General features: G+C 36.4%; 1 protein-coding gene across 3 annotated transcripts in view; it reads right to left on the minus strand.

Annotated features, from left to right (window-relative positions):
• Positions 1 to 7448: 7448 nt before the first annotated feature.
• NDST3 (N-deacetylase and N-sulfotransferase 3) overlaps positions 7449 to 25475 on the minus strand; it is a 180756-nt gene continuing 162729 nt past the window's right edge. For 2 of the 3 annotated variants that reach the window (XM_003800067.2, XM_012811560.1), the window contains 5 exons: positions 22632 to 22806; positions 19488 to 19658; positions 18013 to 18122; positions 9315 to 9417; positions 7449 to 7729 (listed from right to left, as the gene is read on the minus strand). In XM_003800067.2, the coding sequence (XP_003800115.1) occupies positions 7610 to 7729; positions 9315 to 9417; positions 18013 to 18122; positions 19488 to 19658; positions 22632 to 22806 (679 nt within the window). In that variant the 3' untranslated portion in view covers positions 7449 to 7609. The remainder of the gene's footprint in view (positions 7730 to 9314; positions 9418 to 18012; positions 18123 to 19487; positions 19659 to 22631; positions 22807 to 25475) is intronic. The other variant, XM_023519239.1, reaches the window with a different exon arrangement.

Consider the following 25475-nt stretch of genomic DNA (forward strand, 5'->3'; position numbering starts at 1 on the left):
TAAGAAGAAAATGGGTGTGCAATGACACATCCAGTGACTGTTGTTAGTACGTATTGGTTCACTGCCTTGATTTAGGCTAAAGCATCAGCAGATTTACTATTATTGCTATGACACCCTGAAAAGATCAACACAGTGATAGAAGCATCTAATGGATTAATATTACTATAGAAATAGTTTTGACTTTGCAGACTCCCTCAAGGGGATTCGGGTCTGCCAGGGGACCCCCGGCTATCTACTTTTAGAGCTATTATAGTATAGCGCTCGGACTCTGTAGTGTGACAGGGGTCTTATCAATCAGAGAATCTCTTGAATACTGTCCAACATTGGATGCCAAAGTCAGCTTCTGCTTAGATCTCTTGGTTCTGTGCTTCTCCTTCTGGACACTGTCAATTCTGAATATTTACAGACTTATTTTTTAAATGATAAACTATAAGCATTTGGAAATAAAAATTCAAATATCTTTCCCTGGTCACACTCTAGTCCCACTTTGCTAAGCTAACTAAACTTTTACCATTTCTAAGTTCTGCTGCTTACCTCCGTGATTCCAATTACCTTTTACCTTAACTTGTCCACTTTAGACCGTATCTTTTGGCTCCCTACATGAAAGATGAGACATGGATTCATATTATTGTTCCTTACATGCTTGCTTATCTTCCTAATTTTAGAACGTATGTTTATGTTTTTATTATTGCTTTTAGCTTTTCTTTGGTTATGTTTGTGGATGTAAATAAAGCAGATAAATGTCAGTTTCTGCTAAACGCAATGTAGGCCAAGAACAGACCAGGGTGACCATGCTTTATAAATAGATACCAAAATAACTCATGGTTCACCCTCTGGCAGAGTAGATGAGAGACAGGGAGAACCAAATGTTATACTAACTGATATACTTCTGTAATAAGCCAATGGAAAAAGCGTTACCTTCTCTTTACCCATACCTTGACAGATGGGAAAACTGAGGCCACAGAAGTCACCTACCCAATGTTATTTAGTTCAGAGCAGATGTTCTTACAACAGTCCAGTTGATCATCTTTGCTATACTAATTGTGCTGAGGACATCCTTGTAATTAATTGGGCATATAAACAATGTGGTTTTATCTAGTTGATGGTAGGAAGGAGAGAGAATTTATGAATGTTATATTTCCATGGCTTTTTATTTGTATTGATAATTTTAATCATAAAATTATAATCTTTATGTTCTTATAAAATTTTCCATTTAGGGTGGTGCCTATGGCTCAGGGAGTAGGATGCCGGCCCCATGTACTGAAGGTGGTAATTTCGAACCCAGCTCTGGCCAAACTGCAACAAAAAATAGCTGGTCATTGTGGCAGGTGCTTGTAGGCTCAGCTACTCAGGAAGCAGAAGCAAGAGAATTGACTAAGCCCATGAGCTGGAGATTGCTGTGAGCTGTGATGCTACAGCACTCTACTGAGGGTGACCGAGTAAGACTATCTCTTAAAAAAAAATTTAAAAAAATAAAAAAATAAAATTTTCCATTTATTTATTTGTGTGAGAAGTGCACTTCATTTTTGATAGTATATTTGTTTTGTGGGCTTTTAAGTGTTTTGTTTGCCTTTGAAGGTATGAATTAAGTTTTGAAATGATACAGTAAAGCACTAGGAGTATGTTGCATTTTAAGCTGGCATTTTTGCTAAAAGTGGCTGAAACTGAAAAAAATTGAGATTCATGATATTATTTACCAAGTGGAGAAAAGAAGACTCACATTATCTTGTCCAACTGCATAAATTTTGTATAATATTTAAGAGCAAAGTTGGCTTCCATTTCTTTTCTTTCTTTTTTTTCTTTTGAGACAGAGTCTCACTATGTCACCCTCAGTAGAGTGCTGTGGCATCACAGCTCACAGCAACCTCATACTCCTAGGCTTAAGTGATTCTATTGCCTCAGCCTCCCAGGTAGCTGGGACTATAGGTCTGGCTATTTTTGCTGGGACTATAGGTCTGCTACAATGCCTGGCTATTTTTGTTATTGTAGTTGTCATTGTTGTTTAGGAGGTCCTGGCTGGGTTTGAACCTGCCAGCCCTGGTGAATGTGGGTGCTGTGACCACTGAGCTATGGGTGCCAAGCCTCGGAGAGCCTTGGTTTCCATTTCTATTAGCAATTTGAAATAGAGCATTTTAGAATCAGGGATGTAGACTGCAGGCATTTCTTACACTTAATTTATTCTCTCATAACCAAGAAGCAGCTTGATGAAGACAGTTTTATGTAAGATTTGTCACAGATTCTGTGTGCTTTGGAATTATCTCACATTTCATTCAGCTTAATTTGGTTTTATGTATGGTAAATTTGGACAGATATGTGTACATTCTAACAATCTCTGGGAGATTTTATGGGGTGAGTATTTAATTTGCAAAATTTGCTTTGAATTCTTTGAAAGGGATTGCTAAGTAAATGTGATGACTAATTTTATGTGTCAACTTTGACTAGGCCCCAGAATGCCCAGGTAGTTGAAATGTTATTTTTAGATGTGGCTGTGAGAGTGTTTCTGGGTGAGATAAGCATTTGAATTGGTAGACTGAGTAAAGCAGATGCAGTCCCCAGTGTTGGTGGGCATGATCTAACTCATCAAGGGCCAGAATAAAACAAAGAAATGAAAGATGGTTGAATTAACTCTGCCTGGCTAAGTGTGCTGGAACATGGAACTCCAGTCCTGCAGCTTAGAGATGCCATATCATGGGCCTTCTCAGACTCTGAAGACGTAAGTCAATACTTCATAGGGAGTCTCTTTATGTACAGTGTGCATGCACACGTGTGCAGACCTGCTACTGATTCTGTTTAGCTTGGGAACTCTAGTAAAGCAAATGAGATTTTTGGCTTGAACCTAGCAAGATTTTTGGCTTGAATGTGTTTTCTTATTCACACCATTCATGATTTCTCATTCTCTAAGAAATGCTCCAAAGGAGATGATGAACGTGAGGCTAGTTCTAATTTCAGTGATTTATTAATTTTGTTATTTGTAACTTTTGGGAAAGAGTGAGAAATGATAGAAACCCCAAAATGAGAATTGTTTCAAGAAGGTTAATTGAAAAAGTTTACACAGATTAAAAAATAAATTTAATATACTAATAAATAAGTGAATACATTTTACTTTATAACATTTGTTATGAGCACTGAATTTATAGAGAACTGTTATGGACAACCAATGACAGGAACTAGAAGTAGCCTTAGCTGGGGGGGAATTGGCCCCCAAATTGGGTTAGGTACCCTTGGCACAGGTGAGAGAAAATTTGTGGAGAATGAAGATAAATGTCTCGTTTAAGCCCATGTCCCACTGCCCCTTTTTTGCAGGGATTGTTTTGCTGGATTTTTTTTGTTGTTGTTGCAGTTTTTTGGCCGGGGCTGGGTTTGGACCCCCCACCTCCAGCATATGGGGTCAGCACCCTACTCCTTTGAGCCACAGGCACTGCTCTGTTTTGCTAGATTTCTATAAAGGAGAGACTAATACCTTTTAATACTCTAAAGAAAGAATGGGGTCCATTTGTGTGGAGCAGAACAGAGTACAGGGAGTAAGAAATGCTATGATCATCCAGGTTCTTAAGTCTGTCAGTTAACAGGTATGTGCTCTTACTCTCTTATTCTAAGGTCCCAAGAGCAACCTAGTTTACATCTATTAGAATTAAAAACAACCCACTATAAGCAACATCTCCATTTAGGAAGAGAAGGATCTGTGAATTGTTACTCTCTCTATCCCTCTCTCTCCCTGTATACATAGTTACATATATAGATATTTGTGTGTGTATGTGTGTATACAAAGGGTGCCAAAAATATATACACATTTTATGAAAGGAAAACTGTATGAAATTCCTAATACCCAAGTCACATTTGACGTCTGCAATTATAAGAGATGCTCCATGTGATACAAATTCATTGTTTATTATATAAACAGTATATACTGAGTATTACAATTTTAGTAGTTTTCCCCCTTTCTTAACATGTGTATATTTTTTCTTGGCACCCTCTGTAATATACACACATAGACAAATTTCTGACAATTAAGTTCACAAACTCATCCTAGAAAAAGAGATACATACCTCATTTCTGGTTATCAGTATGGTCACTTTCATAGTACTCCCCTTGGGTGTCTTCCTTTCACTATTTTCTTTATCTTTGGGTAAAAAATATCACTGGGGCCCAGATCAGGGGAGTAGGGAGTATGTTCCAACACAGTTATTTGTACACTGGCTAAAAATTCCCTCACAAACAGTTTCATGTGAGCTGGTGCATTGTTGTGATGCAAGAGCCATGAGTTGTTGGCCAAGACTTTCAGTTAAGATTTTCCTGTTTCTCTATCAATGTTTACTTGGTCTGCTATGCTTCTCACAGGCAGCTGATGATTTTTATGCACAATTCAATGGATTTTTGCAATGTTTTGTCACTTCTTCTTGTTACTAGCCACCCTGATTTCTCTTCATCAGTGATGTTTTCTATTTTCTCAGAAAAAAATGTTTAATCCATTTGTAGATGGCTGTTTTCTTCATGGCATTATCCTTGTAAAGTTGGACTAACATGTCCCTGACTTCACTTCCACTCTTGCCAAATTTAATAAGAAATTTATGAATGTTTGTTCATTGCTTTAATTTAAACTCTGATAGTTTTGTGATGGCACACAAAAACATGTAACAACAATAATGAACAGCACTCAGCAAGACACCATCACACGTCACCACAAACACAGCTGTGAGACACTGATTTATCAACCAGGGTCATGAAATCTTACTGAGTTGTCTGTACAGTGCTGCCAACATAAGTGTATGGTGGCAAGTTCACTAATTGTCAGACCTTGTATACACATACATGTAAATTATACATATAACTTCCTACTTGGAAGCTTTCTATTTGGCTCTCCATTTTGACTTATGTTCGTTTTATCTCTGTTCTATAGCTGCCTCCTACTCAACTCCAAGAGAAAATGATCAAATACCTTCTTAGTACCAAAAATCACCAGTTCCACTCTTCATTTTCTTATCAGAGTTTTTATTGTTATACATATGAGGTACCATGCTACTATGAGAATTATACCCAGGGTTTTTTTTTTTTTAATTATTTTAAAAAACTCAGAGAAAAGAATGTTTCCAGTAATTTTCATTCAATGTGAATGACAAGAATATTATAGCTATAAACATTAAAATAACCATTTCATTTCTTCCTGAGGAAGTTTTATACTTTAAGTAATGAAAAAGGGAATTCTGTACAAAGCTAGTTTTAAATCACATTACCTCTTATGCTTTTCTCACGTGTATTTATGCTACTTTCAGAATAGCATAGTAACCAGCCAGAGGATGGAACCTGGAAAGTGTGCATGTCCTCTAGAGTTTGACGCTATCTTCGAGACCCATCAAGTGGTCAAAAATCCTTTCACAGATTTGCTGCCCTAGGTAGCATGTCAGCATGAACTTTTGAGTGAATAAATTTGGTGTTATCTATTCCTTTTTCTCCCTTGTTCATACAATTATCTAATATGTTTTTGACATTTATTTTAAAGGGTGAGCTGTTCAGTCAGCTCACTTCTCCTAGACAAAATTATGCCATTAGCAGCTTTTCTTAGAAGTTCAAATGTACATCTTATCATTAAACATAAATATAGCAGTTTTCCTTTTTTAAAATCAGCATAAATGTGTTGCCAATGGAAATATGACACTGCATGTAACTGCTGGAGCCTCTTCTCCCTATGTCTGAATTCTTAACCCAGGTTTCCAAAATTAGTGGGGGTGAAAGATGATGATAATTTTCCCTCATGCTTGTCATGTGTGGAAGTGTGTGCACTGAGTTTACCAAATCTGTCCAAGTGGCTTTAAATTTTTTTACAGTCAGGGGTCTTAAAAGGGGGTTCTTTTTTCCAATTTTTTCTGCTCATATTGTCATTTGTTCAAAAATTAGCATATTAGTGTACATAAAACTTAGAAAGAATGTTTACTTAGTAATTATAAATGTGCATTAAAGATTTTATAGTAAGTGGAAGGATGTCAAATTTGTTTTCTAATTAGTGAGTAATTGATAGTTTAGTTTTATACGTTGTAATGACAATGAAAATATTTTTGCTAGAGATTTTCTTTGTGTATCTTGTTTTTCTAATCATACCTGTGATAACATTTATAAAGGCTTATGATCATAGCTTGGAATATTTACTACTTAAATTCTAGGCATAAGTACAGTACATTTGAAAATTAAGTAAACCTCAACAGGAAAATAAGTATACTTTATCCTTATTTCCTTTTTGATTATTTTAGTAGTCATGTATATCATTTAAAACTTAAGTGTAAATATAGTATAAGAACCATGCTTTGCTCACCTTTGTACTTTGTGCATTTAATTAGCAGGTACTCCATAACATTAAATATGTTCTGTTCTCTTCCACCAGAGTGATGTGTGAAATATTTTTAAAAATACTTAAGTGCTCTCCCTTTTATCAAAAGTATCATTGTAAATACTGGATTATAAATCATATATTAATTTGTTTTTATTACAAATCTCTACCTACACTACATCATTTATTTTGAACTATCTGGAAAAATGTAGTTTCTTAATAATTTAAATGTAAATAGCCTAAACACATCATCTAGGGAAACTGTCCTTAGTTTTTACTTAATAGATTTTGCTCTAGGGGACATTAAAAGAAAGCTATTCACATTTAAGTCAGTCTGTTTCTGGAGATGACACATACCTTAGATTCTATGCATGCATTTATGTAGAACTAGTGAGGACTACTGCAAGAGATTTGTAGCTGACAGCAGGTGGACATACAGTTTTCATGATGTATTTTCAGACCCCCTACAATTTCTCCCTTTTAGAGAATTTAGTCAGTACATTTTCTATTATTATTTACTCTTTTGGCATGTTCAATGTGTTTCTATTTACCATTCAACATTTTTACAATATATATTTCAGTGTAACAGTTACATTATAATGGAGGAGTTAGTAATGTTTACATATATGCACTAGATTGTATGAAAAAAAATCACTTTTTTGCTATAGCACTACCATTTTTGTTGATGCAGATAAAACTCATATACTATAAGTTTTCTAATCCCTGATCTAGCACAAATTGTAGTTTACAATAATTTCTAAATGCTTCAATGGATTTGAAATTTGGCAAGCATTTTTCATGAATATTATGCTTTTGACATTTTATGCTACATTATGATGTTTATTTTTGCCTTTTGTTTTGTAGGACACTTCATAGAATCAATTAAGAAAACATTGTACAGGCCAACAGTGGGCTAGAAATCTATAGTGACACAATCTTAGTTTATATATAAAAGTGTAAATATTATTATGAAATGGAACACTTCTGCATTTGTGCTGGGAATTTACGTTGTTTGCTATCAACTTCCACATCCATGCACAATAGTCTACAGTCATCCCACAGGCTCAGATCCGGGTGAGGAAAAAGACCATAGGCCTCAAGGCTTGTAATGGATACTTTTTCTTTTTTCCTAATCACCCACATTCCAGCACATGGAAGGAACTTTGATCTCTTTTCTCATTTGAAGAGGTATATTTTTCCAACAGCCTTTTGGTAGCTTCTGGAAGCTTCTGGTAGCTTCCCTGGAAGTTTTACAGGGACAGTGAAGCCGCAAGAAGTTTTCTCTGAGTGCTATCTCACTTTCTGTAGCTCCTGTCTCAGCCAGGAGGGCAGAGGCTGCCCCAGCTTGTGCAGCAGCTTGGAGAGTTCCACGTTGTGGTCTCGGTAGTAGCTTGACAGAAATGCTCTGCTCTGGGGGGGAGGAGGACATGAAAGGACTTTTTACTCTGCTTATTAAAGTCTAGTTCATATACTTTGACCAAGTTTAAGTATCAAATACAGCATATCTGGATTAACATTTATCATACACGCGGACTATTTATTTTGCTGATGGTCTCAAGGAAGGAGATGGCACGTTCCTGTATTGGGAAGAGCTGAGCTATGAGGTGACAGCACTGCCTCGTCTGCTCAGCTGACACGTTTATTCCCATTACCTCTGTGGAGGTCCTTTACTCTTGCCTTCTTTCTAGACACTATTTGTGCAAAATCAGCCACTTTACTCCTGCAGATAAACCCAAGACATATGACACAATAACCTTGTTAAGAGACCTAGCATTGATATTCTGAAAAGTTGTGTTTTTCTTATTCTTTCTCTACCACCAGGTTTAGTATTCTGTTAGACCAGGGTAAATGAAAAAGCTACAGAAGATGTGCCTCACTGTCCTGTAAACATTTTAGCTTTAGTAAATATATAAGGAAATAGCCTTTATAGAAATGAAATTGATATATTTTATATTGCCTTCTTGAAATACTACAGAAATTATAGTTTCCTTTAATGTGTTAGGATTGTTTTCATAGTTCTCTGAAGGTATATTTTAATAATCAAGCAACAAAAACTGGAGTTCTGAGAGTGCAATTTATCAAAACAACAGAGCCCTTTCTTCCAAGCCATCTATATACAATTTAATTATGGGCTTATTGAGGTCAAGTTCTGTCTCTATCAGGCTGGGCACAAAAAAAAGTTTTTCAAAGTCTTGTTAGATAAAAAATAGTCAAATATGTTCTGCTCACCTTAGGATTCTCAGTTAACCCAGGGCATTAAACATTGGGAAAAAAATCCCAAATAATATTTTTAATTTTGGGGATTTAAAAAGTTTATAAATCATAATCCACCTACATTCTTATATCCAAACTATATACTAAATAGACTGATTATGAAATAAAAATATTATTAATAAATCATAATAAGTGTGAAATAAGCATTAAAAAGTAAAAATATAGGGTTGAGAAGCAAATCATCTGAACAAAACAAATAGGGGTTGCTAAATACATACCGTAAAGAGCGAATGTCTGCTTCCCCAAAGCCTAAATTATCTGCTAGTTTGGGAAATATATTAATATTATTATCCACTTACTACACTTACTACTACACTTACTACTACAGAGTGACTTATGCAGTGAAACAAAATAAAAATCTTTTTTGGTGTTATTTATTTTTACTTTCCAATTGATATATTTCCCTCTCTTGGTTCAGTTAATGTTTATGCTAAAATGTCTGTGTAAGTATCATTCTATCTGGAATGAGATGTTCTCTTTTCATTCTTGTTCAAAATGTCAAATTCAATTGTTTTACTTCATTCTTCTATGATAGGAAATGATATATCATTGGAAAAATCAAAACAAGCCGTCTCCGTGTACTAAAATCTGAATGTTGTTTTGAATTTTGACGTTAGGCTGAATTTTGACTTTCACTAGTTTTCTAAAAAAGCATCTATGATAACTTTTTTTTCTTAAATCATTTTGCTTATTAGTTTGTCTTCTTCAGCTTTGTACTTACATCAGAATCCATAGGGGGGTATTTTCTTCCTTTGCTCTTCCCAAGGCATTTTGTTTTACCTTCTTCTAGTAACTGACACCAGAAACCTTTATGAGAATCAAACCTAGAAAAATAAAACAATACAACCCCTCCACATTATTTTCTAAGCAATTTATAAGAAGATAGAATAACCAACATATAAATATTTTCATTTGGATATCGAGTTATAACCAGAGGAACTATTTCATTTTTTTTTTTAAAACCACATTCTTTTGCATAAAGCCTTCGGCATCCTTCTGAATTCTCAGTCCATCTGTCATTTTTGTGAGTTTGCCCCATGCCTAATGCAAAAATTGTCAGAAGTCCTCCTATTAATAGAAATTAATAGAACTACCTCCTTCATCTGGAAGGGAAAAAATTATGTTTCAAGCCCACTCTTTTCCTTTGTTGGGTTTAAAATGACAAATCAACCTTCATCTATGTCTGTGGATTTAGATGGTATTTGTATCTTACAATCTATGGTATAATACTATCAATACATAGAAGAAAAAGAGTTTTGGAGTGCCATGGAGTGATTACTGTCAGGATTTTATAGCTCTAATCTATTTAAATGTTCTTGTAGAGTTACTGTATTTTGCCATGTATAATGCACACTTTTTGCCCAAATTTTTGAGGGAAAAATAAGGATGCATATTGTATATGGATAATACTGTGTGGGAGTGGGAGAGCCCAGCAGGGCACATGGGGGTCCACTTCTGGAGGATCTGTACTGGGAAGAAGGGGTCAGAGTGACCTGTGCCCAGCGCAGTGATCAGGAGAGGAGGTGGTAGTGGGGCCGGCAAGGTGGCAAGCTGATGTGCAGAACTGGGGTAGAGGCCTGAGCCCTCACCACGTGGAGAGGACTGGGACCCTCACACAGGCCCCAAGAACCCCCATGCAGGCCCCAGAGAGCCATCTGGCTGCCCATTGAACAGTGGCCTCAGAAGATTTCACCCTACTGGCCAAACATGTGGCCATCTCACCACAGCCCTCAACATGGCGGGAGAGAAGGAAGGGGCACCTTCACAGAGCAGGCAGCTGTGGGAAGGCAGTGAAATCTGCACATTCACTAGGGTAGTGTTAGCCCTCCTCAGATGTGTCTTTCTTGACTGAGAGTTGGCCAGTTTCTTGAAAGGGGTGGTTTCCTGAAAGTTTGGGCCAAAAATGTGTGTGCACATTATACACGGGAGTACATTTGATCCAGGAAAATATGATACTTTCTTCTTTTGGAATGAGCTTGTAACACCACTTATAATGGGATTTTCATGCCATAATTATAATAAAATAATACTAGCATGTCAAATTTATGTTTTAGTTTACCAGAATATTTCACATAACTGTCGTTTGAGTTTTCATTATAACCCCTTAAGGATACCATATGTAAGATCCTTCCCATTTTATAGTACTTAGCATAGTGTTTGCCTGTTGTAAACATTTATCAAATATTAGTAGAACCAAAAATGAAAAAGAACAAAATTTTAACCCTTTTTAATATTTTGCTTAAAATTATAATGTGAAAACATGAAATACTTAGGAATAAATTTGACAAAAAATATATGCAGGTATGCATACTGAAAACTATACAACATTGTTTAGAGAAATTACAGAAGACTTAACCAAAAATGGGGTGATATTATGTTCACAAATCAAAAGACTAAATATTTAAAAAAACTTAACCCTTTAAATTTATCTGTTGATTGATTCAGAATGATTCCAATCAAAACTCCAGTGAACTCTTTTTTTAGGAATCACTAAAAATGATTGGAAAATGTATATGGAAAATTAAAGGACCCAGAGAAACTAAAACAATTTGAAAACAAAGAGCAGAGTTGGAAATCTTATCTTATTTAATTTCAAGATTTTCTGTAATGCTACAGTAGTCAAGGCAATGTGGCATCAGCATCAATGGATCAATGGAACAAAGATCCGTTGATCTGTATGAGTCCAGAAATAAATCTACACATCTATGGTCAACTGACTATCAAAAATTAAGTGACAGTACCTGGTGGTATAGTGGTTAGGATTCAGTGCCTTCCCCCCAAATAGAAAAGGATTAGTCTTTCATACAAATTGCATTAGAAAAATTGAATATCTACATGGAAAAAGTGAAGACTGAATCTTACCTCACAGTGTATATTAAAATTAACTTGAAATGGATTATTGAACTAAGTATAAATGGTAAAACTATAAATATTCTGGAAGAAAACATAGGGAAAAACTCATTGAAAATTTTTGTAACCTTGAGTTAGGCAATGATTTCTTAGAATAAATTAATTGTAAAAAAAAAAATGATAATTTAGAATTCATCAAAATTTAAAATTTTGCCCTTCTAAAGGCACTTAAGAAGATGAAAACAGAAACCATAGAATGGGAGAAAATATTTGTAAAACATATTTCTAATAAAGGACTTCTATTTAGAATATATAACTCAGTTTAATGTAAAGATAATAATACCAATAAATAAAGAAAGCTGGGCCTATACATGTGTCACTATGCCCAGCTAATTAAAAAAATATTTTTTTTAGAGATAGTACCCAGACTTGTCTTGAACTCCTAGCCTCAAGCGAACTCCTTGGTCTCGCAAAGTGCTGGGATTATAGGCCTGAGCTACTGTACCTGACCTGATTTTTCTCAGAAACCCTGTCCATCTTTTCCTCACTCCTGCTAATTAAATGTGTGTATGTGTGACTGACGCCTAGCCTAGGCAGCTGTATGTATAAGTGTATAGACGGTGGTGTAAGCGTATCAGGGTAGGAATGAGAAGGAGAGGACAGTAGAAGGGAAAGCATGTCTATTTTTGTGTTGGCCCAATGGACTGTGTCTGGTTCTCCTTAGAGAACAGTTATAAATTGTAGATACAGATGGCTGCTCATGAAAGACCTTCTGAGTCTGGGACACTGGCAGTACTATTTTAGAGCTCACATGAAGAAGTCTGACAGAAGACGGAGAAAGACCCTCTCCACATCTGTTCTTCCTGTCCCTCTGAAGAACAGCCTCAGATGACTGGGGGACAGTGGAAACAAACACTGTCTGTGAGCACGGGCAGCCATGGTGGCAGCCAGCCCCGCCTTCCATGGCTTTCAGGAAGTGAACGTGCTCCAGGAAGTGTTAGGTATTGTCTAGAGTCTCTCTCTTGGCTGATTGTCCTGGAGGTAAGGATACATTATTTATCATTGTGTCCCCAGAGTCCATGCACATAATAATTACTCAATAAAACTTTGTTGAATTAGAGAATAAAACAAGAGTGGACAAGAGTAGTTCTTAATCATGTGTGGAATATCACCTAGAGATATCTAAAAGTAACTGGAAAAGTTACTTTTGTAACTTTTGTAAATTTTGTTGTGGTTAGGGGCACCAAAATTCTCTGATGACTCAATCTCTAACCAGTAACCATTTCTATATTAAAGAAAATATGACCTTAATTCTATATTCTTGGGCATATGAATCCTCAGAGACGTTCAGATTACATTTAGAAAGTTAAGGTATGTCTCATTTTAAATTGAAAAACCATTTCCATGGAAGTCTACTGAATTGCAAATAGTGCAGATAAATTTCAAAATCAAAATACCATCATATAGTTGTTACTTAGCACAAACATGGGAGTTTATTAGTTCTGTCCTGACAAACACGCTTTAATGATATAATGAATTATTTTACTGATACATTTTTTATTTTTAACAACTTTTTTGGAGGTATAATTTACATATAGTAACATTCACTTATTGCTAAGTATACAATTCAATGATATTTAGCAAATTTATATGGCTGTACAATTATTACCACAATCCAGTTTTAGAGCCTTTCCACCATCCCCAGAGTGTTCTAGAGCCCATTGCAGTCAATCCTGCTGTCATCCTCAGTCCCCAGGCAAGCACTGATCTTCTTTTTGACTATATCTTTGTCTTTTCTGGACATATTATTATTTATTTCTTTTGCTGGCATGAATGTACCCAATTATTCCATTCCTCACCTGATAGACATTTACATTGCTTTTAGTTTTGAGAACCAGAAATAATCCAAATTATGAATGATGGTGCTATGAACATATACTCACAAGTTTTTATAGACTTAGGTTTTCATTTATCCTGGGGTAGATTCCTAGGCATAGAACTGGATTGTTGTGTAAGTTTCTGTTTAATTTTTAAGTAACTGCAAAACTGCTTTCCAAAGTGGCCATATATTATGCATTACCTCAGCTACATCTGAGGGTTCAAGTTTCTCCACCTTCTTGCCAACATTTGTTACTGTCTTTTGGATTATAGCCATTCTAAATGGTATGTAGTGGTATCTCGATGTAATTTTAATTTGCGTATCTCTATAAATACATATTTATTATGGAAAATGACATTCAGTACATCTCAAGATGTATTCTATTTATAATAAAGCGAGACAACTTACATAGTTCATTTTAAGGTGCTAGGTTTTTAAAGGAAGTACTTTAAATTATTATTTTGTAAAAACTAGCAGTATTGTTTTCCTTTGGTTCTAATATCTTGTGCCAATATGAAGAGCTTAACAGGTGGGCAGTGTCCATTGACATGATAACTGATCGCATTTCAATCCTGCCTCCTTACTTACTTGCTGACTGACTTTTGGCTAAATTTTCCTAATCCTCAGTTTTTTAATCTTAAAATTGGAGCTAATTGTACATATCACGTAATGCTTTCATGAAGTAATATATGTATGTGTACATATGTATATAAATAAATAAAATACTTAAAACATATAAATATATACAGAAGCTCTGTCAGTTGACCACCCAAGGGACTGTAACAAACTGGTCAACATACAGAGGTGGTCAACATAGAGGTGGATCTAATGTACTGATAAGTACCTGTGGTGCCTGTCTGGTCTGTGAAAATTGGGTCAACTTAAGGAAGTGGTCAATGTAGGACTTACTATAACTTAGTGTTGGAGATGATGATTTATGGAGGTTTTATTGTATTTATTTTGAAATGTTACAACTTAAAAATATTAATGACAAGAAGTTGGAGTGGACTCTTTTTCCCTTTTCACTACTTAGTATTTCCAGGTGTTCTTTGATAAGTCATCCAGAGAACCAACAGATTTTAGTCACTATGGCTACTATATTTTGTTTCATTTTTTTTAATATAGCAGAGTTTTACTCAAAAAAATTCCTGGCAATATAAATCTGGTTGTCAGGGAAGTGATATTAGAAACAATTGAAGTCCATTCAATAAAAAAAAAAAAAAAAGAAACAATTGAAGTCCTTTTGAATTTTGAAGCAGCTTTAGTCCTTTATGACTTAGTCAAGCCTCATCCACAAAATGAAACAAACCAGCAAAAATACTATATTCAGTCCCTGGGCTTCAAATTCTCATTACCCATTTATTGAAATTTTCAAAGGAAATTAAAAATTAATATAATACAACCTGATTTCATTCACCTTGATAAACAGATTATTAAGAAATAAAGATGCCTGGCTCAGGTATTTAACTAGTATATCTAAACATGAAGACCTCTGCCATGGTCATTGATGGCTAGATATAATTGTGAATATATATATATATATATATATGTTTGTGGCATAATTAAAAGCCTATATTTTCATTTTAGTCTATAAAAATTCATACATTTCCACGGTAAGCATTATTTATCTTGCTTTATCTTAAATGATAGCTTCAAAACTATATAACACAACGCATGACATGAAATCTAAAGTAATGTCAGTATAATTGAGTTTACAACTTAGGGTTTTAACGTTATGTTGAATAAAAGTAAAATGCTAGCTTACTTGACTGAATAAAAAAGTTCCCATTTATATTGTTTTGAGCTTATATTGCTTATTTCGGTCATATCTATAATCACAGAGAAAATAAAATTGTTTTTTAAATTTCAGATTAATATGAGGGCACAAATGATTAGGTTACATTGTTTGCATTTTCAGGTAAGGTCTCTGTTGTAGTTGTGTCCTGCACCCAAGAGGTGTGTCATATACCCTTACATAGTTCCCATGAAGTTGAAACAGACTGATCCTCCTCCTTCTTTCCCTGTCCCTGCTCCTTAGAATCAGATTTTTAAAACCCATGATGACAATACTAAGTTATAGTAAGACATACCACAAAACATAGATTATCCAGTGGAAGTCTCGAACACTTTCTTTCGTGACTGTGGAAAGGAATAAATGATACTCTTGACAATGGAAGCCTATTGCCATTCTTCTGGAAAATAGTGTGATAATGGACTTTTCTATATTGAAGATAATAAGTTCAGAGACCTCTGAAATTGGAGTACTCTTTCATGCCACGATTGCATAGGAAAACCTTGCATGGACCTTGTTTCAGTCATTTATTTTACTTTGTGCACAGCAATGAATTTATGTGGTTAGCTGAGAATTCATATTGGTTTGCAATTTAGTATGTCCTCAGAGTACTTTAAATGAAAAACCCTTTTTTAAGCACCAAAGAAATAGTCCTTACTATCACTAGCAGGAAAATAAGGAGTAATAACCAAGTATCCAAAGGCTCTTCTGCCAACTGGTGTCCATGGCACTTCTGAGAATACACTTGTACCTCTAATCATCTTCAATATTTCCAAAGCACCACAGAAAATATAGTCACTAAATTGTAGGGGAGGATTCACATAAATAATTGCAAAGGGCATGGGGTGAAGGCAGATTGATTTAGATCTAAGACAATGACATGAAACTTCTAAATATCCTACAAGTGCACTGTTAGCTTTTACAAGGTGTGCCAGGCCAACTGATGATTGACAAGAAAATGCGAAAAGAAACAGAATGGAAGTACATTATCTCTGTCGGCACAGTGAGAGGCTGGGGAGCCCTGCTGGACCAGAAAGTGTGATTTTTATAGATACCTTACCTTGCTACTTCACCCACTGAACCCCCAACCAGGTTAGAGAATCATATAATGGGAAATTTTAGCTAGATAGATCCTGGGTGCAAAGTGACCCACAGCTCTTTGTATGTAGTCTGTTGCTTTGATAGTCTCCTAAGTGTATACCACCTTTTCTCAGCGGTGGAGACGAATAAAAAGTTTGCTGCTGAGCTGGACGCAGAGGGGACAAATACACAGTACGCAGGTCAAGGACCATGCCATAAAAAAGAGATTATGTCTTTATGGAATACTGTACTTCTTTTTTTCTGAAATACAATGCTTTGCTTTATCCTCGAAAAAAAGACCTAAAGAAGTAGAAAACTGTTTAGAAAATAAAAGCTTTCCTTTCTCAGAGATACTTAAAAAGAAACGAAACAGAAAGTAGACCTGAATTTCTAACTACAAACTAAAATCATTCAGCTTTCTTGAAGGTTAAGACGAATGTTAAATACCTAAGGCTAGAGTGTCTGTGTTAGTACTTGAACTGAGCTCTCCAAACTCTGAAAGTCCTCAGTATGAAAAACACGGAGCTGAGAAGGTTAATAGTAACGGCAAAATAAGTGACTCTCAGGAAGGAAGCTCAAAACTGCAGACTGTCACCACTGCTTTGTCCTCTCAACCAAAGTGTCCCCCTTATGTGTCTCTACATACGATTTGTACAAGATACAAGCAGTTTTTGATGTTTTTCTGCCAGTCTTTACTGCAAGGGATGCTGAAAGGTAAAGGAAACCTGCCTCTCACTTTCTAAATGATACAGGATAAAGAGGGCGATAAAAAGGGAAAGCCAGTTATCTGTGGAACTCCGTCTTATACTGAAAAAATACAATGGAGAATTCCATAATGCAGTCTTTTTCAGTTTCTTTAAGGCTCAGTTCACAGCCGAAGATTACAAAAAAAAATTTTTTTTTTTATAATGAGAGTCAGATCCATGGTCCATGCAGCTCAGGGTCTTCCAGTTGTTCCAGGAATACACACAGCCCGCATAAATCTGGCTGCCAACCATTATACATGGAGTAAGAGGGAGATCTCATTTAAAAATACTAAATAAAGTCTAGAGGCAGAAGTAGGGTGAGGTAAGAGAGTCATCACTGCCAGGCATATGCACAGCCCTGAGGGCAGGTGCCTCCTTGGGTCCCAGCGTCTCTCTGGCCCTCTCTACTAGTCCCAGCTTTACTGTGGTCAATGGTCTCTGAAAATCAGAGGGAACCAACCAAGCCAGCCAGTGCTGTCACTGCTGAGGGCTCTGAAGAAGAGGTGACAAGGTAGATTTATAGTGAGCAAAGACCAGCAGAAACGGGAAGCATGTTTAAGAGGAAGTGTATCTCTGTCTACTCAGCCAGCTATTGGGCTATTTGATGCTGTATGACATTGTTTCTGAAAATTGAAAAAGCTGAGAAGAGTTCCTAAACTCCCTAGTTAATCACCTGTTCATATTTCTAAGAGGCCCCAACATTGACTAGGCTTCGCCCTCAATAGGCTTAGTTCTTACCAAATTATTTCAAGCAGCCCCTTCGAAGATTAGTTGTTAAAGATGTACAACTATTTTGTTTCCCAATTTCCTTTCTGAGAAAATCTTTGCATAATTATTATTTTTTCATTATTTAGTGTTCTTACATCTTTGCACAATTAGGAATCAATGAAGAATTTAGGCCAGTTCTCTGGCACATTGTTGAAATGTTTTTTTCCTAAGTGGTGAATGCCAAACCAAAAAAATAATCAGTAGATGAAGAACAGCTAACCTGAAATTTGCATTACCAAACTACAATTTCTCTAAAATAAGTTCTCTCTTGAAATTTCAAAAACTAATTAGAACGCAAACTTACGTTAAAGCTTCCGAGTAATTATAATGAGGAGAGACTCCTAGAAACTTCTGGACTTCATCCATCACGGTAGCAGGATCAGTTCTCAGCTGTTGCCCATCTATAATCAGCAACTAAATTACCAAAGAAACAAACAAACAAACCAGTGCACATTGAAAAAGATACATTAACAATATAATGAAAAATTTTTGTATTCTGAACTTATTCAACGACAGACGCTGTCCTGAGGGGATTTGCATGCACTGCTAGACATAACCAGGTCATCCTCATTAACGACCCGGAATAAGAAATAAATCGTGACAACTGAGTCCGCTCAGACTTAATGTGTTGTAATCTAAGAAGTCTTTAAACACTATGAGACAAAAATGGCAGTTGAGGAGATCAAGAAAGCTTAGAAATGTGACGCAAGATCACATAGGGAAACCGAGTTTAGAAACAAAGCCACGACTGCATCATTAAAGTAGAAAAGAAGAAACGTTATAAGAAGTGTAGGTCTCATCATCAGAAGGCATGTCATTCGTCACAATTTGATTCAGGAGCAGCACTGTCAAGTTTAAGGCAATACTTTGATAATCCATATGGAGAAGAAGATAAAGACTGCCGGAGCGACCGAAGGTGAATGGAATTGCTCAAGAAGCGGAGGAAAGGAGTCTGCTAGTTACCCGGGTGAGAGGGGGCTTAGCAAGCTGACCTGACAGAGCATGACCCAGGCGCAGAGCCTGCCGCGCAGACCTCCTGCCGCGCCTCCTCGCCCATATTTCTATTTAGTCTATCAGCACATCCAGGAGGACCTTCTGTGATAATGGACATGCTCTAAAGCTGCCAGTCTAACGTGCAGCTACTGAGCATTGAAAATGTGGCTCCTGCAATTGAGGAACTGAATTTTCAACTTTATTTAATGTTAATATTATTTGAAATAGCCAAACGTGGCAGTGGTTATCATAGGGGAGAGCACGGTTTCAGACGCACACCTACAGCCCGTCTGCTGTCCCTGGATTACAGAAGCAACCCGGAGTAGGGGTTGATGTTGTAATCTAGGTCGATGCTAGGAAGAGAAAGAACCAAAAGAACTGGCAAAAATGTAGGACCTACAAAAAATTCAACAAGGTGGTTCGAAAGGGAAATAATGGTACTTAATTAAGCAAAACAACATTCATCTTGTTTGGGTTAAGAGGTTCTCTTTCAAGCTTTACGCATCTCAGAATAAAAATCTGCGATTTAAAGCTTTTGAAGCTCTTTATAATCAGGGAAGGTATGCTCTAGAAAATAGAGCAGGGAGAATCATCCTCAAATACTCTCAGAAAGAAAATTACACATTTTTTTCTACCTTTGTCTGTTTATTTTTCTTTGCCACAGTCTCATTATTTACAACTAACGGGGTACAAGCTAGTCATGTCTTAACGAGTAAAAATGTTCACTATCCTCGAGGCCAAGTCATCACCTTACTGAGACGGATGTAAATTATTTTTGCTGCATACCTGAAAGGGGGGAAAATAAACAAGCCACCTCTCGATGTGGCTGGCGTACCAGCCGGGAACCAAACATCTCTTCTGCAAGGCTCTGAGCTCCGGAGGTGCGTGGGGCCCGGCCGAGATCACTTCGTAGAAGGTAAACTTTAGAGCTGCCGGGTCTTCGTGTGATCGCTGATGCTATGATGAAAAGGTGGATAATTAAACTACTCTGAACCATAGGCATCCATAATTAAAACTCAATCTTGGCGACATGTCTCAAAGCTAAGGAAAAGCCTGCCTCATTGCTGAAGAGTTATTTACTTTGAAATTAATAAAGGATGAACATGTTTGCTTGGATCATCAGCATTTAACGTTATGACCCTGATGAGAGTAAACTTCTGAAAACGTATTTGGTAGAGGTTGAATTCCTATGGATAGGATTCCTTAGCCAACTTTACTGAGTTGTTTCCTCAGTGTATGTATTTTATCCTGAAGATAAACTTTTGAAAGGTACCTTAATGTCCCCTTTTCGGCTCATAAGCTAACCATTTATCATTTCCGGTGAATAGCCATAATTCTCACGCACACTACGAGCTCTGCCAAATAGTTCTGCTGCACCTAGGAACACAGTTTCAGATGGGAAAAGCCCTATCCGCTATTTTAAATGGAGAAACTACTAAAAACTCTGACATGTGCATTATCTGAAATCCACAGCTTTTATCATACATTCCCTAGCACCTGAAAGCCAAGATTATTTTATTTAATGGTGACCTTTGTGGTGAATCAGAATCATTTAGTGTGTAGAAAATGGAGAAAGCAGGAAAGTGTTTCCTAATGGCTCAGGCTCAGGCCCATAGGCTGGAGGAAATCACCTTTTCCTTAAATTGACCTATAAATATTCAGGCTGAGTGGTGAGTTAGTGGATGTTTGTTTACCATCTATAGTTGAATAGCAAATTTTCTACAACCGAGAGTCAAATTACTGTCCTGCAAACTCGACTAGACTTTGTTAAGGCTTGCATTTTTCCATTGTGGTTTATTTGTAATGTTTAGGATGTTTTGTTAGCTTGCAGCCTCAAAAACGTTCTCTTTCTGTAAATTCTCTATTTTTCAGGCCTAAGTGGTTGCCAAGCTCCCATTTTCTTCTTTCTCTTTGAGTCAATTAAGTTTTTTTTTTTTTCCTCTTTCCTCCAGATACCTGGTGGAAAAGGGAAAAAGTGAAAAATCACACCACCCATTTTGCAGTTTGCTGTGTACTTTGATTTAAAAGATGACTCTAGGTTTTGCATCAATGATCAGTGTGGAATTCTGGAATTCTCTGGATCTTATCTTTCTAGAATCTCTGTCTATCCTATTAGTTGGATTATTATCAATTCGCCTATCTAAGATTTCATCTGCTATCTGTGACCATTCCCCACTCAGTTCCTGCCATAAAATCTTTCCTGACAATCTGTTTTGCTTCTTGTGGTGTTGGAAAAACTACTTTCGTTAGGTAACAAAGGATACAGTGCTGAGAAACTTTATCCTCTAGCATCATAATTGTCAAGGATTTAGCTGTTTAAAATCATCATCAGTGAGAAAGGACATCCCACACTTGCCTGGAGGATGAGAGCTGTGTAAGTCACTTCAACGCTGAGAAGTAGCTATATATCCAATCCACTTATACATTTCAGATAAGGGATTTTCATGCATACAACATTGCACATTTATCTTAACTTTATAGTGTCCAGGGAAATAGGACCCTTAGTCTTTTTTTCAGCCTTGACCTGATAACTCCTTTACACACAGCTTTGCTCTGCACCTATAAAAACACTTCTTCATTTTTATTTTACCTAAATTTCTTCCTTTACAAATCCTTCCCTTCTTTATGGAAATGCCCAGTGGTTCTGGCATTTGGGCTCCTCTGTGCCAGCAAGTTAAAATAAGCCTGTCTTCCCCCAGGGTCTTTATTGGATAGGCTTTCTCACTCTAAATGAGTCTGTCTATTTACTTATTATTTTCCAATTATATGCTTATTTATACACATTTCTCCAATTAGACTGAAAGTAGTCTCAAGCATAGCATCCACATTCGTCAGTTTATATTTTCAAACCACACTTAAAATAACACTTGGTACATGGTAGTCATCTAAATTATGTATGAATAGATGAATACATGAACAGTAAGAAAGCATTTTTTTAACCTGAGAAATGGCAACTAAGGGTCCCAGGGCTAACAACACAGACTCCTGTTAATTTTGTTATACTCTTATGTACATCTTTGGTTGCTTTTTATTGAACTGTTCCATTTGGTGGTTAAAGTATCACTGGGGCAGGTTTTAAATTTTTTTCTAGCTATTAGTTTTACTGATTTATTAAAATAAAAACGTATTCGATTAGTAATATGTCTTATTACTAGAGTCTGTTGAATTATTTCAAAGTGGTCCATTCTGTGCTAGTTTCTAACCAATATCAGAAGCATAACGGCAATGAGTACATGAGAAAGAGGCTTCGAACAGCTTTAGACAGGTTGAGCTTTCAGGGATGAAGAACTCCTGTATTTGCTTTGGCACTAAATGGTTCTTTCTTTCTCCTTCCTCCTCTCTCCCTTCCTTCTTTCTTCTTCTTTTTTCCCCGAAATACAGCTGTGTAAGGTCTTTTAGAGCTAGTGTCAGCAATCTACAGCCTACCGCCTGTTTTTATGAATACAGTTTTATTGGAACACAGGCATGTTCATTCATTTACATACTATCTCTGGCTTCTTTCAAAATATAATGACAACAGAATCATTACATGGTTGTAACAGAGACTATGTAACTCACAAAGCCTGAAATTTTTGCTATCTGGCCTTTTATAGAATGCACATGTATTAAATGAAAAATAATGATTTTAAAGTATAACATTTACTTTTAAAATGCAGATGCATAGAAGCACTGATTATGCATGTATAATATTTTATAATACTTTCTTAATTATATTAACATAGTTTATTAAATAAATTGATTAAAAATGAACAAAAACTTAATGCAGAAAGTTTTCCCATGAACATAAAGAAACATGTCCATTTTTATGTAGATACCAACCAGCAAATCTCTTCTTTTGTTGAAACCTAAGGTGGTGGCTATTGCTAAAAATGATCCTGGACTGTCCTCACTCCCCTTCTCCCTGTTGGATTTTATCCGTGATTTCCTTACCTGGTACCAGGAGTATGCCCGGTCTGAAGGGTCAATAAGAATCGTGATGATCTTGGCTTTGGGAACCAGAGAAGCTGCTCTTTTAGGGGCTTCCTCTGAGTGGAAGTAATTAGCACTCTTCTCAAACAAAAAATCAGTGGTGACATTAGACGGGACTGGGAAGAAATCCATATACCTAGAAAAGGAATATTTTTCTCAAAATAAGACTCTGGTTTATATGTGTATCCTGGTGACTGAAGATGTTAAAGACATCCCACAAATTCATTTATCTCCTAAATGAATGACTTTTCTTCAGGCATTTGTCCCACATAGTTAGCAAGGGAAAAATAGCCAGAACACTAATAATTGTAATTTTCAAAATGCATTTTCTTTTTGTTTTGCTTCGTATCTGGAAAAATAAGGTATGGCAGAGAATAAAAATGTAGACACATAATGACGAAACCACAGCAATAATCACCCTAACTACATCAAATGTGTCTATGTGCAGAAACAGTGGACAGAGAAAAAAGGTAAGTACTCGGACAAAAAGAAAATCCGATAAAAACAAATTATATGTTCAGTTCAAAGACTTTTTTTTTCTTTTTTTTTTATTGAATAGTAACTATGTATATTAATGCACTTCTGGGGTACAGTGTGGGGTTTTCACACACAATCCGAAACACTTCCATCAAACTCAGTTCAAAGACATTTTAAAGGGATTTAGACAAAACAGTTTTTAGTTTATCACAAGTAGAATAATTTCCTTCCCCCAATGTGTTGTGGCAATGAGATATTTAACCCTATAGTGTCAACATGCAGAACGTCTCTAGTATAAATACTGCCTATTTACCCAATTTTTTTCATATAGAACCACTTATGTCCGTCTTTAGAATAATTATTATATAAGAAAAGTCTAAAAAGTATGTACATATTTCCAAATATAAATCCTATCAAATTTCCCCAGGTCAGGTCACATCCTTAAGAGAGAATCTGAATCACCAGCAGAGTAAACACAGGGATATCTGTAGGCCTAAGCACTGAAATGTAGGATTTTGTTTAATGTTCCCCCTTTATGAAAGTTGTCAAATATAACTAATTCAGCATATAATAATAGATTTTTTCTGAAGCCCTAAGGGATGTCTTTTAGAGGAAAAGGCTTTTTTTAGAGAATGTAAAAATATAACTTCTAGGGATTCTTACATTTTATAATAACAGCCTCAGCCCCTACTGCCATCCGGTTCAATTCATAAACCACCATGACTTTGGGCTACCAAGACAAAGTTGTGCCATAATTACTAAGGGAAAGAGTCATTAGCTTTCATGACTTTTTACACTGCATTGTTTTCTTTTGAATGAAAGATCACATGACACTATCAGAGACTCAACTGCAAGATCATGTCATCTCACATGATAAAGATTCTGGAAGGATCTGGTTATTAACACAGTGTAAAGTTTAGCTGGTGTAATAAATTGATGTCTTGAGACTCAGAGCAGTAAAGAAGTCCGTTTATGTTTTCTGGGAATTGCCTTGTTGGTGATAGGTAATTCTGGCACCCTTGTAAGGGGAAAGAGATAAACAAAAGTTTTTGGGAAATTTGATTTGCTATCTGTTCTGCTGTACCTTCTATTTCTAGAAAGTGCCAAATTTGGGCAGGAGAGGGAGGGAGCTGGGAGCAGGGAGGAGGGGGGATGGGCGTGCTCCCACTTAATGGCCACAGTATTAGGGTATATGGCACATCGCTTGGGGGCAGGACACAATTATAAGAGGGACTTTACCTAACACATGCAAACATTGTAACCTAATTCTTTCTACCTTCAATTAACCCGAAACAACAACAAAAAAAAAAAATGCCAAATTTCAGGATACATATTTAGAAGCTCACAGTGGTTCCAGGGGGGAGGTTATCTGAGTGTCTAGTCACAAGTGGTATCCTATTTGTCCCAAGCTCCCACCCCGTCCAGCATGCTTACTCTGAAAAAGGCTTCAAAACCACAAACACACAAAAAGGGCATAGATTTTAGCTTTTAAAAACCACCCCATCTTCCTAGAAGTCTTTCATATCTGCAACAGTTTAGACTTTAAAGACCTCTTCAAGCAGGTCTGGATCTTGGACTTACAATGTGTTGACTTTGCCTGTCCCTGGAGCCTCACAGAGAAGGCAGGGCCCTGTTCTTGTTTGCCTATATTTCTGTGTTACGGCGGCTGGCACTAAGGCACTTGAAAAGTGTTTGGTCAATAAATAAGCAAATAAAAGGAATCCAAGCTCATATTTGCAGGGTGGGACACAGAAACTCCCCAAATAGGCTCACATTTGGAGAATATGTATTCAGGTTATTCAAAGAAATTGGTGAGCAAACTAGAGCAGTTTAATAATTGGGGGGTTAAAAGTCAATGCCCGCCTCCCTTAAGTTTGCTGCAGCCATAAAAACACAGCACTTCAGCTTTTTTGCTTTTACCTGAAAGATGTGAATTTTTACAATACTCTATATTTATTTGTTATTTGGATTGACCCTGAGTACTTCCTACTGATTTTACTGAAAGCCGGATTAAGATGTTTAGATAGGTTTTAAATGCTAACAGGACTTTATAGCTTTCCATATACCACTCTGAACCTCCACTACATCCTTAATTAAAAATAATAAGGCCAGTTCAGTGTGGTGTCTCACATCTGTAATCCCAGCACTTTGGAAGGAGAAGTGGGAGGGCTGCTTGAGGTCAGCAGTTTGAGACCAGTCTGGGCAACAGAGTGAGAACTAACTTGTCTCTTAGAAAAGAAAACAAAAGAAAAGGAAAGGAAAAAGAAGGGAAGGGAAGGGAAGGGGAGGGAAAAGAAGAAAGAGAAGAGAAGAGAAGAGAAGAGAAGA

The sequence above is a fragment of the Otolemur garnettii genome, unplaced genomic scaffold (genome assembly GCF_000181295.1).
Source record: "Otolemur garnettii isolate 467f Iridium unplaced genomic scaffold, OtoGar3 scaffold00164, whole genome shotgun sequence".
NCBI classification, from domain to species: domain Eukaryota; kingdom Metazoa; phylum Chordata; class Mammalia; order Primates; family Galagidae; genus Otolemur; species Otolemur garnettii.